Raw genomic sequence first — 18,623 nt, forward strand, 5'->3', positions numbered from 1 at the left:
CTTTCTGAACCCTTTCAAGTTTCACAACATCTTTCCGATAGGAAGGAGACCAGAATCGCACGCAATATTTCAACAGTGACCTGACCAATGTCCTGTACAGCTGCAACATGACCTCCCAACTCCTGTACTCAATACTCTGACCAATAAAGGAAAGCATACCAAACACCTTCTTCACTATCCTATCTACCTGTGACTCCACTTTCAAGGAGCTATGAACCTGCACTCCAAGATCTCTTTGTTCAGCAACACTCCCTAGGACCTTACCATTAAGTGTATAAGTCCTACTAAGATTTGCTTTCCCAAAATGCAGCGCCTCACATTTATCTAAATTAAACTCCATCTGCCACTTCTCAGCCCATTGGCCCATCTAGTCAAGATCCTGTTGTAATCTGAGGCAACTTTCTTCGCTGTCCACCTCCAATTTTGGTGTCATCTGCAAACTTACTAATTATACCTTTTATGCTCACATCCAAATCATTTTTATAAATGACAAAAAGTAGTGGACCTAGCACTGATCCTTGTGGCATTCCACTGGTCACCGGCCTCCAGTCTCCAGCAACAGGACTGAAGCCATGTGCCCCAAAAGCTGCCACTCCCCTAGCCAAGCTGTTCCATTACAGCTACAACACTGACATCTACCCAACAGTGTGAAAAATTACTAAGATGTGCTGTACACAAAAAGCAGGATGAATCTAACCTGGCCAATTACTGCCCCATCAGTCTCCTCTCGATCAACAATAAAGTGATGGAAGGTGTCATCGACTGTGCTGTCAAGCAGCACCTGCTCAGCAATAGCCTGCTTAGTGACGCCCAGTTTGGGTTCCACCAGGGCCACTCAGTTCCTGGCCACAATACAGCTTTGGGTCAAATTTGACCCCAGATCCAGAGCAACGTCGTTGACTCTCGATTCCCTCTGAAATGGCCGAGGAAAGCATTCAGTTTAAGGGCGGCTGGGATTGGGCAGTAAATGCTGACCAAACAATGACATCCACATCCCAGGAGTGAAGAAAAAGAAGCACTCTCAATGCTGAAAGAAATTGGTTTATCGTATTGAACTAAGTTTTCATTGACACCTTTATAATGATAAGACAATTCTGCACTCTGCATGGAAAATCTTAATTGTTTTTCAGATTATAATGACACTATTTAAAACTTATTGCTTTTGTCAAATGAAGAGACAATCTCTCAATACATGCATTTAGCATACCTGATGGCTATCTTCATAAAGGATATGAATACCGAAAAACTGAATGCTTGTCTTTTAAGCATTCCCAAATTATGTACATTATTAACAGCTTCAAAGCAAAATTCCTTAATCTGTTCATGCAATGTCCACCATTCCTCTCTCAGAGCAGAAAGGTTAGTGAGACAGTTTCCAATTTCTGATACTCTTCAACCACTGATTTCTCAAATGGTGTTGCCAATTTTCTGCAAAATTAAGCCACAGTCAGTGTCAAAGTACAGAGTGAATGATATCTAAACACGGTTACAATCAGCAAACAAACAGCCTTTCATGCAATTGGATTGAATTTGTGAGCATTATTTCATAAGATACACTGACCTGACACATAGGAAAGAAGCAGAGAAATCATTCTGTTTATCAGGCAGCCAAGATAACATATAAATATAGATGTTAATGTAATCTGTCCTCAATTATTTTCCTCTGCACAATATAACTTTCAGAGAGATGAGACTTTATTATTCTTCATCTTGTAACTTGCAATATTGCTGATTTTCCTCATAAATGTATATTAAAATTCAACTTGCAAGTGTTTCTACTCCTCCTTTTGTCAAAACAGACTTATCCTGCCCCTGGGTACACAGTCAGGCAGGTGAATTAACATTGTGGCATTAATGATTTTACTTCATACATTTTCATCCAACATGATTTTGAAAATGGGAATGACAGGAAGCTAGCCAATGAGAAGGAACTTACTATAAAATGTGGTATTCCCATGGTCAGTGTTTATCTGGCTTCAACGGCAACATTTTATTAACCAAACTGCAGAGTACACAAGCTTTAGTCAATAAAGACCCCAAGTATTTTGTACTTTACAAACCAAGTGCTAACACTTGATAGCTTTCCCTGAAATTCAAAATTCTCTCCTGAACTTCAACTCCAGTATTGAACAAGTTCAGAATGCACTTAAACAGCCAAATGAAATTGGAAAAGATCCACGCTTACTCACAGATTTAATAATCAAAATCTCTAACCGATGGAGAGCAACCACCAATCAATTAGATTTGTAATTACATCATTAATTCCAACTAGAATCAAAACTGGAGGCTGTGCTCATTCCACACCCTGAGTACTGAATACAGGTCTTTGTGTGGAATCCCTTGTCCTATATCAGCAATGTGAAGTTGGGATGCAATTCCAGCTCAGTGATCCTGACCTTTTTACAATTCCAAACGCTGCCGTACCTTTCCCAGAAGAAAAAGGGAGAAATAAAAATAAATTCCTACAGTTTTGACATCACTCAACCCCCTTCAGTCTCACCCACTCCCACACACTCCCAACGCCTCACCCATGACAACACATGCAACTAATGCCTAATTCTACCCACCACTCTTTTCCCTTACAGTGATAAATCATTGAGTGTCCCAGATGAGTGTAGGTCTAATGAGACTCAAGCAACTCAATGCCATCCAGCACAAAGCAGCCTGTTTAATCCTATTCATCACCTTCACTATTTACTCCATTCACCACCAATATACAGTACTGGCAATATCCATTTACAAAATGGACTGTGCCAACTCATCAAGATTACTTCAAGACCACCTTCCAAATCCACAAATCACAGAGTCCCTGCTCAAAGTCTGGGAAATCTCTGTGGATGCACTTACACCAAATGGACTACAGTACTTCAGCTGACTATACCCTCTGAAGGGCGATAAATGGTGACCTAGTCGGCAACACTCCCATTTGGCAAATTAAAGAGTTATAAATGACAGTGTTTTTACTCAAGAGTGTAGTATCCGTTGGAATTTAAACAATAGACCTGTTAGAATTTTCTGCATATATGTATCTTTTCTTTCATGTGCATGTGTACTTTTTTAATTCCTTCTTGGGATAGTGGCATCACCGACTAGGCCAGTATTCATTACCCATCCCCACACCCACAGTGCTGTTAATATGGATGAAATTGCAGATGAGGTTAGAACATTCCAGCACACTGTTGACTTAGTCTTTGTGGATTTTGGAACAGGCTTTAGAAGTCAGGAGGTGATTCACTTGCTGCAGATTTCCCAGCCTCTAACCCACTCATAGCCACAGCTGCTATATGGTTCGTTCTGTTCTATTTATGGTCAATGGTAAGCCACGTATTGAGCTTTCTAGACACTTCTTCCCACAATAGAACTTTTGGACAACTGCTGACAGACCTCAACAAATTCAACAGCCCCTGGGGATCTATGTGCATAAATGCTACAATCTTCTCTATAGTTAACTGTCTCAAAGGCACTTCACTCCCCTCTCAATTGCAAGGTATCTGGGAACCACATCCTCAGGGTTACCTCAGCTCTCAGCATACCCTGGCTATCCAAAAGAAATGCCCTAAACAGACTTGTTTTGACTTGGTTTCATCTCAATATTCCAGGGATTTCATTCTATCTCATTTCGATGGAGGAGGTTGGTGAAATGGCCAGCTGCCCCCAAGGATATGTGCATCTCCAATCCCCTCCCCCCTCCTCCCACCCAGTAAAATGAGACAGAGACCACGTTCGGGGTGGGTTTTGAGATTCTAGATTTCACCACTATAGAGAAGGTCTCGGACCTGGTAAAAATCGGGACAACACTCGAACACAGAAGAATGCAGCAGAAAACCAAAGGGGCCACTTTTAATGTCTGAATTATCAAGAACACCTTGAGATATTCAGCCCAAAACAAAGCCCACTGAGAAAAGTGACCTTAGAGTGGTATCAGTTACTTCAGGCGATAGAAACAATAAATCCAAACATTACTTTCAAGTAAATTACAAGTATAGAACAAAGTGACAAATTTTAATCAGTAAAACTTACATTTACGGCTGATAATGAAAAATGTGTCTTCACCCAATGCAATAAATCATTCCTTTATGTGATGATGTAAATGTGTAATTAGTCAGCTGTCCTATTACATCTCTCACCGTTTTTATTTTTAAGATTTCCTTTAACTTAAAGACCTACAACAGCCTTAAAGGACAATTCCAACAATACGTGTTTGGGGTAGCCATCAAATCCTTGATCTTTTCAGGAATTTAATTGCTTTTGTCATTCTTAATAACTTCATTGCTGTGTGAAGTTTATTTAAGCATAAGGTTTACAAACTCCCTCGTCGTTCCAGAATTTGGGCATTCTCCTCGAACATTGTTGACCTGACATTGAGGATTAATGAACTAACAAACTGGGACTGGTAGACAGACTCCTGAACATCATGAACATCTCCCAGTCATCGTGGTCTGTTTATGACTGATATCTGTCTGTCTTCCGATACATCTGAGTGTCATAGTTCTCTCAGCACCTGTATTCATCCTGTGGATATATTAGTAGGCAGTGTGTTTAGATAGTGATGTTTGAAAATGCTACAGAGACTATTCAAATGTTTCACTCCTTCCTCTCTCATTATAACTTCAGCAGCAGCATCTTTCATAAAGACTCATTCAAAGTGCTCAGTGAGTACCTGATGCATGTCCCCAACATGATGTGCAAATCCTCTGATGGTCACTTGTTGGTTACATGCTTCTTGCTATTACCTTCTGCTACATCAACTGCCAATTGAAAACCTCTAGATTCTATTTGTTATTAGTTGCTGGTCTCTTCTCACTCTCTTTGTTTCACTTACTTCCTTTTCCACTTTCCCTATGAATATGGTTTTTTTTCAGTCTGGATGTCACTTACATTATTAACTTGACATCTATTGGGTATGTCTGTTAACTGTTGCATCTTACTGTCCTTTCTGCCATCAGCCAGAAAGCTTGTGCTTTCATTGTCCCACTTTTCTCACTCATCTGGACCTTCTCCGTACTCGAACTAAAACCTCTTTAAAGGCAATTCAGAGTTCAGCCTTGCCTCCAATCTCTGACTTGGATTTCCCAGAGTTAAATCTCTTCTCAACCTCCTGAAATTGGTTCTCCTCCAGTTGAGTGTTTTCACTCTAGAATGTTCTTTTCCATAGCTAACCTAAACCCCAGTATGCTACAATCACTCATGTTCTTAATGAACCTTTGTGCCAATTGGTGTATACTATGTATTTCAATTCTCAGAAACATTACAAACCAATTCATTTCCTAATTGAAATAGAAGGATGGGAAGATGCTAGTTTTTAAATTTTGATCAGGCTTCGTGATGAATACTTCATGCCTGCCAACTGACATCCGCAAAAGGAACAAGAATCGTGTTCTATCTACAACTCTATACAAAAGTATAGCAGCCTTTGAGGATAGTTAAAGATTTATGAAGAAAGGATTTGCAGTGATTATTAATATTTAGATACCGTATTTATGTAAAATCCTGCCTGAAATAGTTCTCCCTGCAATACTTTATTTCTGTCGATATTAAGGTTGATTTCCTACTGTTAGATGCCCCAAGGGTTTATCTGTTAAAGAATTCCAGTAAATGCAACTGAGAAATACCTAAAACAGGTAAAGTGTCTGTCATAGATTGCCAGCTTACAAACTGCAGAGCTGCCCAAAAAAGGACATCATTACTTTTGACATTTAGCTTTATAAAACAGTGACTATGAACAGAATAACTCAATAACCTATCTACATTTCTCCCAGTGTGACACAGAACAAGTAATAAGAAATTCCAATTGTATTTAAACTCATTCAAAAGCAGGATATCCCAGCTAAAACTAGAAGGATAAAGATCTGATTCATCAGAAAAAGTACAAAGTTGGATGTGATGTTTCCCAACTAACTACTGTTTTTTTTTTGGCTACGGCAAGTAATTAAGCTGTGACAATTTGGGTGGAAAATGCTGCGTTTACACAAAGACATTGGTGAGATCAGTTTTGGATTATTGCATGCAGTAGGAAGGGCGTTGTTAAACTTGAAAAGGGTTCATAAAAGATTTACATGGATATTGCCAAGGTTGGAGGATTTGAGCTATAGGGAGAGGCTGGACAGGCTGGGGCTGTTTTCCCTGGAGCATCAGAGGCTGAGGGGTGACCTTACAGAAGTTTATAAAATCATGAGGGGCATGGATAGGGCAAATAGACAAGGTCTTTTCCCTGGGGTGGGGGTGTCCAGAACTAGAGGGCATAGGTTTAGGGTGAGAGGACGAAGATTTAAAAGGGACCTAAGGGGCAAATTTCCATGCAAAGGGTTGTATGTGTATGGAATGAGCTGCCAGAGGAAGTGGTGAAGGCTGGTATAATTACAACACTTAAAAGACATCTGGATGGGTATATAAATAGGAAGGGTTTAGGGGGATATGGTCCAAGTGCTGGTAAATAGGACTAGATTAGTTTAGGATATCTGGTTGGCATGGATGAGTTGGAACAAAGGATCAGTTTCCATGCTGTAGATCTCTGTGACTCTGTGACGGTATGACCAGTCATGTGAATGTTAATTTGGTGAAGTATTCTATGTAGGGGAGCAGGACAGGTATTTTGAGATTAGGGCAAACCAGGAGGAGGTTATTCAGTGACATTATTTAAAAGACATCATTATATTTTCTTTTCTTCCCCTGTCTGTTTCCTGTCCCAGGCAGACTGATTAAGAGTCTGGAGCTTTGTCAGGTTAAGGAGATGGCAGTAGTACAGGTTTAGTTGCAGCTACAGAGAGAGTGGTTCTAATGAAGGATGGGGGATGATCCAGATTGCTGGAAACAGACTTGAGGAGAAAGTGAGGTCTGCAGATGCTGGAGATCAGAGCTGAAAATGTGTTGCTGGAAAAGCGCAGCAGGTCAGGCAGCATCCGAGGAACAGGAAATTCGATGTTTCGGGCATAAGCCCTTCATCAGGAAACAGACTTGACTCTGACTGTGGTTCCTGCTTGCAGGGATAAAGGTTCGCTGGTATTGAGAAATCCAATGATGATTGGGGAGGGTCAGGGCAGGGTTAGAGGTGAGCAAACAGTTAATGCCAATTCTTGGACAGTCTGTTGTACTGTTGTACCCTCTTCCTGAACATAAATACTGCTGGGAAAGGCATTAACAATACATTCAATATGTTCATGATTTGGAGATGCCAGTGTTGGACTGGGGTGTAGAAAGTTAAAAATCACACAACACCAGGTTATAGTCCAACAGATTTAATTGGAAGCACTAGCTTTCGGAACGACGCTCCTTCAGGAGCTCTCCACTATCACCTGATGAAGGAGCGTTGCTCCGAAAGCTAGTGTGCTTCCAATTAAACCTGTTGGACTATAACCTGGTGTTGTGTGATTTTTAACTCAATATGTTCAGTTCCTTTCACCGAGGTCTTCGAAACCCAAATGATCAGAAAATAAATCGAATGCACTTGTGAAGTGCTAGCTCCATTATCATAATGAAATGGCCAGGCAATGCCACGCGAACATATTGATCATCAATCCTCAGCTCAAACAGCAGATCAAAGACAGGCTGGCTTTCCATTAACCTGTGACCTCATACCTCTTACCCATTCCACCCATTTGTAAGAGTAACAATTCAGCCAGTTTGTTTCCCGTGGGATATGATGGTGTTTCAATTTAATCACAGTGGTACAAACAGATTACAAGTAAAATGCAATATACATTCAAGTCAATGATAGAATGCAATGGGAAACCTTTTCATATAATTTAAAACCTGCTCTTCAAACCACGCAAACACATCACCAGGCAACATCCAGTTGTTTGTTTCATTTCCATTTTTAACTAACTTGAAGTAGATCAGTACAGTAAATCATCTGGTGATATCCAGCAGCTAAAACAAGCCTGTCCTAACGCACAGAAAACGTTCACTCAATACAATGAATTGATTACTTGACTGAAGATTCCACTTTCAACTGACAGCACTTCAAACAATTCTTTTCAGAGAAATCATAGAATCCCTGCAACGTGGAAGCAAGCCATTCGGGCCATTAGGTCCACACCAACCCTGGATTTGTTTAAAAATCCAGGCAATGATTTTCACTCAGCAGTTATTGTCTGTTTATTTGTGTTGTTGTTACTTCCATATTATGCAATTTTTTTTTCTGTTTTTCCCTCTTTACAATTTTCTCCCTTTCTTCCCAGAAGGCTGGCACTTGTGTTCAGGATAACAGCGCCCAGTTTTCATTCCATACCTCACCCAAGTAGTCTCGCTTTGTGTCTAGATCTAGACTGCAAGTGTCAGTATGGGGGGGGGGGGGGGAATAGCTAAGCCTGATCTTCACCTAACACAATTGTCTTCACAGATAATCAAAACAGGCATCAGAAGAGGGAATTTTGGCTGACCTTTGGTGCTAGAATCAGAAACAATCAGAACAATTAACACATGACTGTAGTTCGGGCTGAAGACACTGACTGAGTCTGGAAAAGAAGCTTCTTGTTATGGGTCATCACACACAAGTGCTGCATTTTCCTCGTGCACTATGCACTTTCTTTGATCATGTTTTCTTCGACAGATATTTTGAGTAACTCAAGAAAGGTTACCCTGTGCATTGTGGCCTTAAAAAGATCTTAAGTGTTTTGTCCCCAGGCAATTACTCTGTTGGACAATGTTCACTGCAAAGCTGATTTTTAAAATATCACCATAAAGCAGAAACATTTGTCTTAATAGTGTTTCTACTTCCAATTAAATTTAATCTCAATTCTAATCTCGAACCCTGTTTCTAACTGGAGGCCTGCTTTAGAGTAAAACACAAAGTCTGCAGTCACTGAAATCTGATTAGTTGAAACAAATCAGATATAAATTCATAATCCTGTTTAGAAACTTGTGACAACATGTAATAAATAATATACAATATAATATTTGGTTGAAATGTGCTGACACAAATGTGTGCACCAACGGTCAGTTTCAAGTACCATTCAAACATCTGCTTACAATTGGTCAGGCAGGTCATGTCTTGCCAAATGCTGCAATTTTTTCTATAAAGTTATTCTCATTTAGCATAAATGTGTTTTAGATTAGATTACTTGCAGTGTGGAAACAGGCCCTTCGGCCCAACAAGTCCACACTGACCCGCTGAAGCGAAACCCACCCATTCCCTTACATTTACCCCTTTTACCTAACACTACGGGCAATTTAGCATGGCCAATTCACCAAACCTGCACATCTTTGGACTGTGGGAGGAAACTGGAGCACCCAGAGGAAACTCACGCAGACACGGGGAAGAATGTGCAAACTCCACACAGTCAGTCGCCTGGGTCAGGAATTGAACCCGGGTCTCTGACGCTGTGAGGCAGCAGTGCTAACCACTGTGCCACCGTGCCGCCACTGTGCCACTGTGTTTCATCAGTCTTCTCAGCAGAACTTCAAAGATAAGTAATCTAATCTAATCTAATATGCCTATTATTAAATATAAGAAGAGAGTTTTAGATAAGTCTGATAAGTTAGGAGGAGTAAGATCAGGATCCATTCTGAGGTCACCTCTAAATCGTGGTATTGTTTTTTTTTGTTCATTGTTAAAAATGTTGGCACGTAGCTAATATTTTGTCATAACATCAATGGGAAAACCAGCCAAAAACAAACCAGATAATCCAAAGTCTAAATATCATTGGGCTACAATAAACTCATGAGCTTAGCCATTAAGGACATTGGTTAGGCCACTGTTGGAATATTGCCTGCAATTCTGGTCTCCTTCCCATCAGAAAGATGTTGTAAAACTTGAAAGGGTTCAGAAAAGATTTACAAGGATGTTGCCAGGGTTGGAGGATTTGAGCAATGGGGAGAGGTTGAATAGGATGGGGCTGTTTTCCCTGGAGTGTTGGAGGCTGAGGGGTGACCTTATAGAGTTTAACAAAATCATGAGAGGCTTGGATAGGATAAATAGACAAAGTCTTTTCCCTGGGGCCAGGGAGTCCAGAACTAAAGGGCTTAGGTATAGGGTGAGATATAAAAGAGACCTAAGGGGCAAGTTTTTCATGCAGAGGGTGGTACGTGTATGGAGTGAGCTGCCAGAGGAAGTGGTGGAGGCTGGTACAATTGCAACATTTAAGAGGCATTTGGATGGGTATATGAATAGGAAGGGTATGGAGGAATATGAGCCAGGTACTGATAGGTGGGACTAGATTGGGTCTGTTTCCGTGCTGTACATCTCTGTGACTCTATGACTCTACAATTACTATTACTTAATTTTCATCAATATTGATCATTGTGGATTAATTATTCTAACCAGAGTTGTGTAGTAATTGCATCTTGCATATAAATGCTACTTGAACAGGGTTTGCAACATATGGATTGTTTTGGAACTCAGCTGACTACTCTGAATCAATAAAGGCAGCACGATGGCTCAATGGTTAGCACTACTGCCTCATTGCACCAGGGACCTGGGTTCGATTCCAGCCTCAGGTAACTGCCTGTATGGAGTTTGCACATTCTCCCTGTGTCTGCGTGGGTTTCCTCCGGGTGCTCTGGTTTCCTCCCACAATCCAAAGATGTACAGGTCAGATGAATTGGCCATGTCAAATTGCCCATAGTGTTCAGAGATGTATAGGTTAGGTGCATTAGTCAGGAGTAAATGTAAGGTAGGGGAATGGTTCTGAGGGGGTTACTCTTTGGAGGGATCAGTGTGTACTCGTTATGCCAAAGGGCCTGTCTCCACTCAGTAGTGATTCTATGAAATATGAAAGTGTGATAGCTAAAATGGATTGGTAGAGTTGCTACAAGGAAATAATGCTAAAATGTTATTATATCACATTGCAATTGAATTAGGTTAAAGATTTTACCTTTTATTTAACTACTTTCAATAACAGCCAAGTAAAGGTTTTAAAGGACCATGTCTTCATTCATATTGTGAAATGGATTAGGTTAAGATAATTCAGTAATGTGATGTTTACCATATTTCAGAATCTGCTCTGTACATGTCGCACAGCATCAGGGCAAGACTCTGGCGGTAAGAATGCATTGCTCGGAAAATGGTGTTCTGATCCCAGCTGATGTCCTTACCCGAAATATTCAATCCCAGATAAGAACCTGGCTTAATAGATCATATTTTGATCTCTCACTGAAACATAAGCTGTTACTGACATTGTTTTAACAACAGTTTACTAAAAAAAGGGAGAAAGTAGAATAAACCAAACATTTACTAACAACATCAATTCAAAGGTGATTAAATACACAGCATATAATCCTATTAATCCCAAAGTTGAAAAGTGTGGTGCTGAAAAAGCACAGCAGGTCAGGCAGCATCCAAGGAGCAGGAATGATGAAGGACTTATGCCCAAAATGTCAACTCTCCTGCTCCTCAGCAGCTACCTAACCTGCTTTTCCAGCCCCACACTTTTCAACTCTGACCCTCCAGCATCTGCAGTCCTCACTTTCTCCTCATCTCATTAATCCCAAAGCACTACTTATATAAAATTACAAAGAACCAGTTTACTATAAACCAATTTTTATAGCATCCAAAACATAACTCCGGTACAGTACCCAAAACATCACTGTCCGTGTTTAATGCCTCAGCAAGCTTACGTCACTTGTGACTTAAACTTCTGGACCATAATACAGATAGCTCCGGGAAGAAACCATCATACACAGGCTTATAAGTACAGCTACATGTAACCACTTTGTGGTTTTCTACTACATTTCTGGGTCTAGGACTAAAACTAATGCCTCACTCTAAGGTACCTGAGTTCACTATATATCCTCTCCTTCTCAGGAACATGGTCACCAAAACTGTTCACAGGACTACACCACTCTAGTTAAAAGCTGAAACCCAAAGTTCCTTTCTCAGCTGCGAATGTTTTTATTTAAGTGTAACGAAAACAAGATCTGGAAGTGACTAACAGACCATGAAGCCAGATTATTTACTTCGCTGGATTGTAAGTAAACAGAAATCTATTAGCATTACACATATCTATAAATAGGTGCCACATTGGTTAGCACTGCTGCCTCACAGCGCCAGGGACCCGGGTTCAATTCCACCCTCTGGTATGGAGTTTGCATGTCCTCACAGTGTCTGTGTGGGTTTCCTCTGGACGCTCCGGTTTCCTCCCACAGTCCAAAGATGTGCAGGTTAGCCATGGGAAATACAGGGGTAGGGTAGGGGGCTGGGTCTGGGTGGGGTGGATTTGATGGACTGAATTGCCTGCTTCCATACTGTAGGGATTCTATGATTCAAATGTACACAGTGAAATAAGGACTTTTACTAGTTTCTGTCACATGTCCAGGAGATCCAGTGAACTGGTAGACCTGATGGAAAGGAGGAGGAGCCATGTTTGCCGCATTCAAGAGACAAGGTCAACAGGAGGGCATGCCATGAAGCTAAGAGCTGGTTAGAACATCTTCTACAGCAGCAATATGTGGAGCTGCCTCCACCTCCACACCCCCCAAGTCAGGTACCTGGAGGAGGTGATAGAGAGCTTCTTGAGGACTATGGAAGAACTCCTCTGCCAAAATGACCATCAGAAAACAATCATTGTACTGAAGATCTCAATGGTCACCTTGGAGTGGCCAGATCAGGCTAGAAGAAAATACACAGCATAGGAACTACACACCAACAGGGTTTGAATATTCTGGATGTTGTCATTGCATTTGACCTTGCAGTCATGAACAGCTTTGGCAATAAAATCTCACCACCTCACCAACCAAAACAGAGGCAGAGAGAGTCCCAGGTGGCAGACAAGTGATTGGAATTCTGTAACCAACAAGGTTATTCCTGTTGGTCAACATTAATTAGTGATCATGAGCCTGCTGCTCTTAGTCTTAATGGAGGCTAGACTTAAGGGAACAACAGAGATCAGGTGGTGGAGATTGTCCAAAGCACAGGAACAGATGGAAAAACAAATAAAGAAAAAGAGTAGATAAAGCTCTGGGAGCGATACACAATCAGATGTCCGCACTCCCAGATCCCAACATCAGGTAAAAGTGTGCATCAGGAAAACAGGAAAGGAGGACCTCCTGAAAACAGGATGCCACTTTGTAGGAGAAACAAAAGATGATTCTAGGAAATTCCAACATAATTATTTGAAATTTCTAGGTATACTTTGCATATAAAAATGATGTTTACTAATACATCTCCCTTTATTGAGATCTGACCAAGCAAGACTCAGTCTTACTACATTACATGGCAAGACATGTTCCTGTGTCATAATAAATATTTCTTCAACTTCGACACTCTTTCACTATCTAGTCAAAAATGGAGGAAGTGGATCAAGGAACACTTTATATTTAACCATAGTAAATGTAATTAGAATGGTGAAACAGCGAGTGACCTGGAGTTTAAAATCAGTGACCAACAATAACTGGAATAGGTGGAAATGATTTTTCACTAGAATAATGGACATGAATATTTATTTGATGAAGAAATCTGGTTAGACTCAGAGTCTGGCCCAAAACATCCAGTCAGTCAAAGATAACCACCAAATATTCCAGTCAAAACTAAAGGAACTGTGGCTGCTGGAAGTCAGAGAAAATAAAACAGGAATTGCTGGAAAAACTCAGCAGATCTGGAAGCATCCATGGAGAGAAATCAGGATTAACATTTCAGGTCACTTAACCCAAACATTAACTCTGATTTCTCTCCAGCTGCCAGACCTGCTGAGTTTTTCCATCAATTCCTGTTTTGGTATCTAACTACTGTAATCCATTTTCCTGCACTTGGCATATAGTCATGTCTGTCTTGGCATCACAAGTACACAGCTAACTAATTCTTAAATATTGAGGGTTTCTGTCTCTTCCATCCTCTACAGGCAGTAGCTTCCAGATTGCCAGCATGTTCTGAGTGAAAATGTTTTTTTCTCACATTGCCTCTCAACCTTCTACTAGTTAAAATCAATGTTCCCTGATCATTGATGCCTCTGTCAAAGTGGAAAGTTTTTTCCTGCCTATGCCCCTCTCTCCCTCCTCTGTTCTGCTCGAAGGAAAACAATCCGAGTTCCAGTCTCTCTTCATAGTTAAAATTCACCAGCCCAAGCATTTTTCCAAGTGGCAGAGCAGATGGCTTCAGTTAGAGCTTGTCCTCTCTGCCCATTCTCTCTCTCTCCTTTTTGTGTTCCTCTTTCTTCACCCAGCCTCAGCGTGGACGCAGTGAGCCATCCTCCCGGCCCGTCATGGGAGTCGTTCAGTGGCCGGTGATGATCTCTCGGCCTGGCATCCCAGGGGGCAGACAGCAGTGAGTGAGGCCAGCTGGGAATGTTCCAGAGGCAGGAGATCAGGGGAGACAGCTTCCACAGCAATAGCATCACGGCCAAATGTGGGGAGAGCGAGTGGTGAGGGAGGTCCCCTGGTATCTGCAGTAGCATCAAGAACAGTCTCCCGGAGAACGAGCTAAGCAGAGGAAATCGGGGCGCCAACAAGCACTCAAAGACTGTTTATTTTTCTAATGTACACAAAGAGAGATTTTAGTGTTTACTATGACCTTATTTATTTACTTTTCTACTTATTCAATGAGAGACTGTAATGCTTAACATTTTAAACTTTGCTTCTTTTATTATTTTATAACTGAGTTTTTTTTTAACCTTGGGACCTTTGTACCTAAGATGGGGCCTTGTGGTGGCATTAGTCACTTGTCACTACACTCCTGTACTTCAGTACACATGACAATAAAATCTGGTCATCTCCACTGCATCTTCTTCAGTTCAGAACTGCACAAAATTCCCAGACAATGGCCTAACCAACATTTTCTACAGTTTCAGCATCATCTCCCTGATCTTATAACTTGATTAATAAAGGTCAATATCCCGGATGCCTTCTTCATCACTCCATCTGCCTGTCCTGACACCTTAAGGGACCAGTGTACATGCACACCAAAGTGCCTCTGATTGTCGGTGCTTTTTATGGTCCTACTGTTCATCACATATTCTCTCACCTTGTTTGTCCCACCCAAATGCAATGCCTCACAATTATCCAGATTGAATTCCATTTGCCAGTGATACGTCCATCTGACCAGCCTGTATATTTTCACTTTAATCTAAGGCTATCCTCCTCACTATTTACCACCCCCACTAATTTTTGTATGGTTTACAAACAAATCAATGTTCTTGCATTCAAGTCAAAATGATTTACATAAAGCACATAAGATCAAGGGCCTCAACACTGATCCCTGTGAGTCACAGACTTGCAGTTAAAAAAACCTGAAACACCCAAGAAGCATCACCCTCTGTTTCCTGCCACTCCGCCAATCGTGGATCCAAATTGTCAGATTGCCTTGGATCTTAACTTTGCTAATAGCCTCCCATGCAGGACCTTATAAAAGTCTTGCTGAAGTCTAAGTTGAATACATCAAAAGCATTGGTCTCATCTACACACCTGGCCGCCTCTTTGAAAAGTTCAGTCAACTTGCTCAGACACAACCTGTTTCTGGATCAGTGGTGCTGGAAGAGCACAGCAGTTCAGGCAGCATCCGAGGAGCAGCGAAATCGACGTTTCGGGCAAAAGCCCTTCATCAGGAATAAAGGCAGAGAGCTGGAAGCATGGAGAGATAAACTAGAGGGTGGGTGGGGTGGGGAGAGAGTAGCATAGAGTACAATGGGTGAGTGGGGGAGGAGAGGAAGGTGATAGGTCAGGGAGGAGAGGGTGGAGTGGATAGGTGGAAAAGAAGATATGCAGGTAGGACAAGTCATGGGGACAGTGCTGAGCTGGAAGTTTGAAATTAGGATGAGGTGGGGGAAGGGGAAATGAGGAAACTGTCCAAGTTCACATTGATGCCCTGGGGTTGAAGTGTTCCGAGGCGGAAGATGAGGCGTTCTTCCTCCAGGCGTCTGGTGGTGAGGGAGCGGTGGTGAAGGAGGCCCAGGACCTCCATGTCCTCGGCAGAGTGGGAGGGGGAGTTGAAATGTTGGGCCACGGGGCGGTGTGGTTGATTGGTGCGGGTGTCCCGGAGATGTTCCCTAAAGCGCTCTGCTAGGAGGCGCCCAGTCTCCCCAATGTAGAGGAGACCGTATCGGGAGCAACGGATACAATAAATGATATTAGTGGATGTGCAGGTAAAACTTTGATGGATGTGGAAGGCTCCTTTAGGGTCTTGGATGGAGATGAGGGAGACACGACCTGCCCCTAACAAAACTATGCTGATTAACCCCTGCCTCTCCAAATGCAGATTAATTCTGTCCCTCAGAATTGATTCCAATAGTATCCCTCAGTGAAACTATCCTTTCTTGGATGAGTGCCACATTGCCAGTCTTAGAGATAGAGCGCAGTGCTTTGCAAAAGCACATTTAAATCCCAATCACCATTACTTAGCTCTGAGCCATCCCCATATTTGATCAAGTCCAATCCGGAACGGTTTATTACCCAGGCACAGCTTTGTTTAAGTTCTTTGAGTAGTGGTAGGAAGGAGATCTTTAACAGGGCTCGGGCAAATGCACAATTATTGCAGTGTAGAAGCAAGTTACTGCAGATGCTGGAAGGGTCGTCTAGATTCAAATCATTAGTTTGCTTTCTCTCCCTCCATCCTGCCTGACCTGCGATTTTTTTTGTTTTCAGGTTTATTGCAGTGTTACATTTGGAGGCAGATGATCATGTCCCTCAACTGAGCCTCAGTATAGAGGGGCACGGGAAAGCACTTCCCTTTTCCATGTGAACTTGTACTATTGCAGAAAAAAAACTTTGAGTATTCCAATTTAAATTGCTGCAGAAATGTGTGAATTGGCCTTTATTCTGCCTGGGGATCACGGAGTCGCTGGATATAACAATACAGTCAGGAAGCTATTCAACTGTAACCACGAGCAGCTAGGACCAACTTTCTGCAGGTCAAAAATCTCGAATGGGTAACCTTTAGCGTTGAGAGTCCCATAGCACGGAGACAGACCCTTTGGCCCAAACTGGCCCATGCCAACCAAACTGTCCATCCACTCTAACCCCATTTCCCTGCACTTGGCCCACATCCTTCTCATCTGTTCCTGCCCATGTATTTGTCCAAATGCCTTTTAAATGTTGTGAATGTACCTGCCTCAACCACTTCTGCTGGTAGCTCATTCCATATGTGTATCACCCGCTGTGTGAAACGATTACCCCTCAGGTTCCCTTCTGTTCTTTCCCTTCTGACCTTAAACTGATGCTCTCTAGTCCTCGATTCCCCAACCCTGGGAAAAACACTAAGTGTGTTCACCCCATCCATGCCTCTCATGATCTTATACACCTCTATAAGACCCCCCCTCCCCCCAGTCTCCTACACTCTAAAGAAAAACCTCTCCCTGTAACTCAGTCCATTGAAATAAGTGTCAAATGCAGAATAAGTTCAGAATAGAAGAATAGGATTCTATAATCCTTTCTGTAGCTGACAAAAATAGCCTTCCTTCCAAAATAATCCAGATGATCTTCGTGAAACTATCAGCCACCTCCACCATAAACTTTATCGACCAATCTGTTAAACTTCAAGGTGGAGTTGTCAGAAATAACAGCCGTTTGGTGTTGAAGGTTCCCAGCAGCAAGTGACTGTCGCTGAGTTTAAACGCAGGTGAGGAGGTGCCGGGCTTGGGCTGGGTGGTGGGAGCACAAGGTCAGGACTGAGACAACTCCGAAAGCTGCGGATATCAAATGAACCCCGGGGGGGGCTGCCTGACCTGCTGTGCTTTTCCAGCACCACTCTAATCTTGACTCAAATAAACCTGTTGGACTATAACCTGGTGTAGTCTGGCTTTAAACACAAAGATAGCGGCATGGAGAGAGAGAGAGTGTGTTAGTGAAACAGTGAACTGCGCGGGAGAAGGTGAACCCTGTACATTCCGCTGTCTTTAGGGATCTGTCAGTTCCCCAATATTTAAACGCGCTGTTCCTGATGTAACGGAGCCACATGCTCACCATCCAGCAACATCAATATCAGTCAGAATTTCAAATACCGTCCATAGAAGCCACATTCTAAAGACAACCACAGACACCCCACAACAACAACGAGCAACTTCCCAGTGATTTCCTTCGGTATTAAATGTATGAACGGATCCACACACAATTCCAACTTGAGCAGCAGGGAGGTGCCATGAGGGAACCGCTGGGGAGCTGTGCTCTGTGCTCTGTAAGGTAGGTCAGGGGACAGGTAGAGTAGGGTAGGGTAGGGGAATGGGTCTGGGTGGGTTACTTACGAGCTGTAGTGCCCATACCGAGGGGTGTACGCTTCCTGGCTGCCGAGCCTCTTCATTGGGATAGAGCCTTCTTGTGCTGCTGTGGGCACGGAATTCCTGGCAGCCAGCCGCCTCTTCCCTTCACTCATCATCACTGCTCCCCACTGCTCCCATTCCAATCACCGGGATGCCTGTAAACTGGGACACCAGGTCACTTCAGACCAAACACCGCCTCCCTTCAAGTGACGCCTCCGATGCGTCAGGTTTACGATCGACTTCTCTGAGCGGCTGGAGCTGGAGGGACCAGGCGCTAGCCAAATTAAGTGACAGACGGTGTGGCGGTCACAGCAACAGGGCAGCTCTGTGTGGATCGCCAGTGTTTAACAGGAGCCTCCAGACAACAGAAATAAACCAGTTAGGTTCCAGCAGAGACTGCGGTCTTCACTCATCAAACATTTAACAAATTCCTCTCTCCCGACCCTGATTCTCCGCGGGACTGTAGGAAGTATCAAACTGTAACATGGTAAATCTACACTCTGGGCT

The 18,623-nt window shown here is 42.5% G+C and overlaps 1 protein-coding gene across 2 annotated transcripts in view; it reads right to left on the reverse strand.

The window, feature by feature from the left end:
- Window positions 1–18,319, reverse strand: part of LOC132816623 (short transient receptor potential channel 6-like) — a 131,558-nt gene extending 113,239 nt beyond the window's left edge. Inside the window, exon 1 of one of the 2 annotated variants that reach the window (XM_060826437.1) lies at window positions 18,120–18,319. In XM_060826437.1, the coding sequence (XP_060682420.1) occupies window positions 18,120–18,232 (113 nt within the window). In that variant the 5' untranslated portion in view covers window positions 18,233–18,319. Of the gene's footprint in view, window positions 1–18,101 lie in introns of both variants that reach the window. The other variant, XM_060826436.1, reaches the window with a different exon arrangement.
- Window positions 18,320–18,623: the final 304 nt, after the last annotated feature.

The sequence above is a fragment of the Hemiscyllium ocellatum genome, chromosome 6, assembly GCF_020745735.1.
Source record: "Hemiscyllium ocellatum isolate sHemOce1 chromosome 6, sHemOce1.pat.X.cur, whole genome shotgun sequence".
NCBI lineage: Eukaryota > Metazoa > Chordata > Chondrichthyes > Orectolobiformes > Hemiscylliidae > Hemiscyllium > Hemiscyllium ocellatum.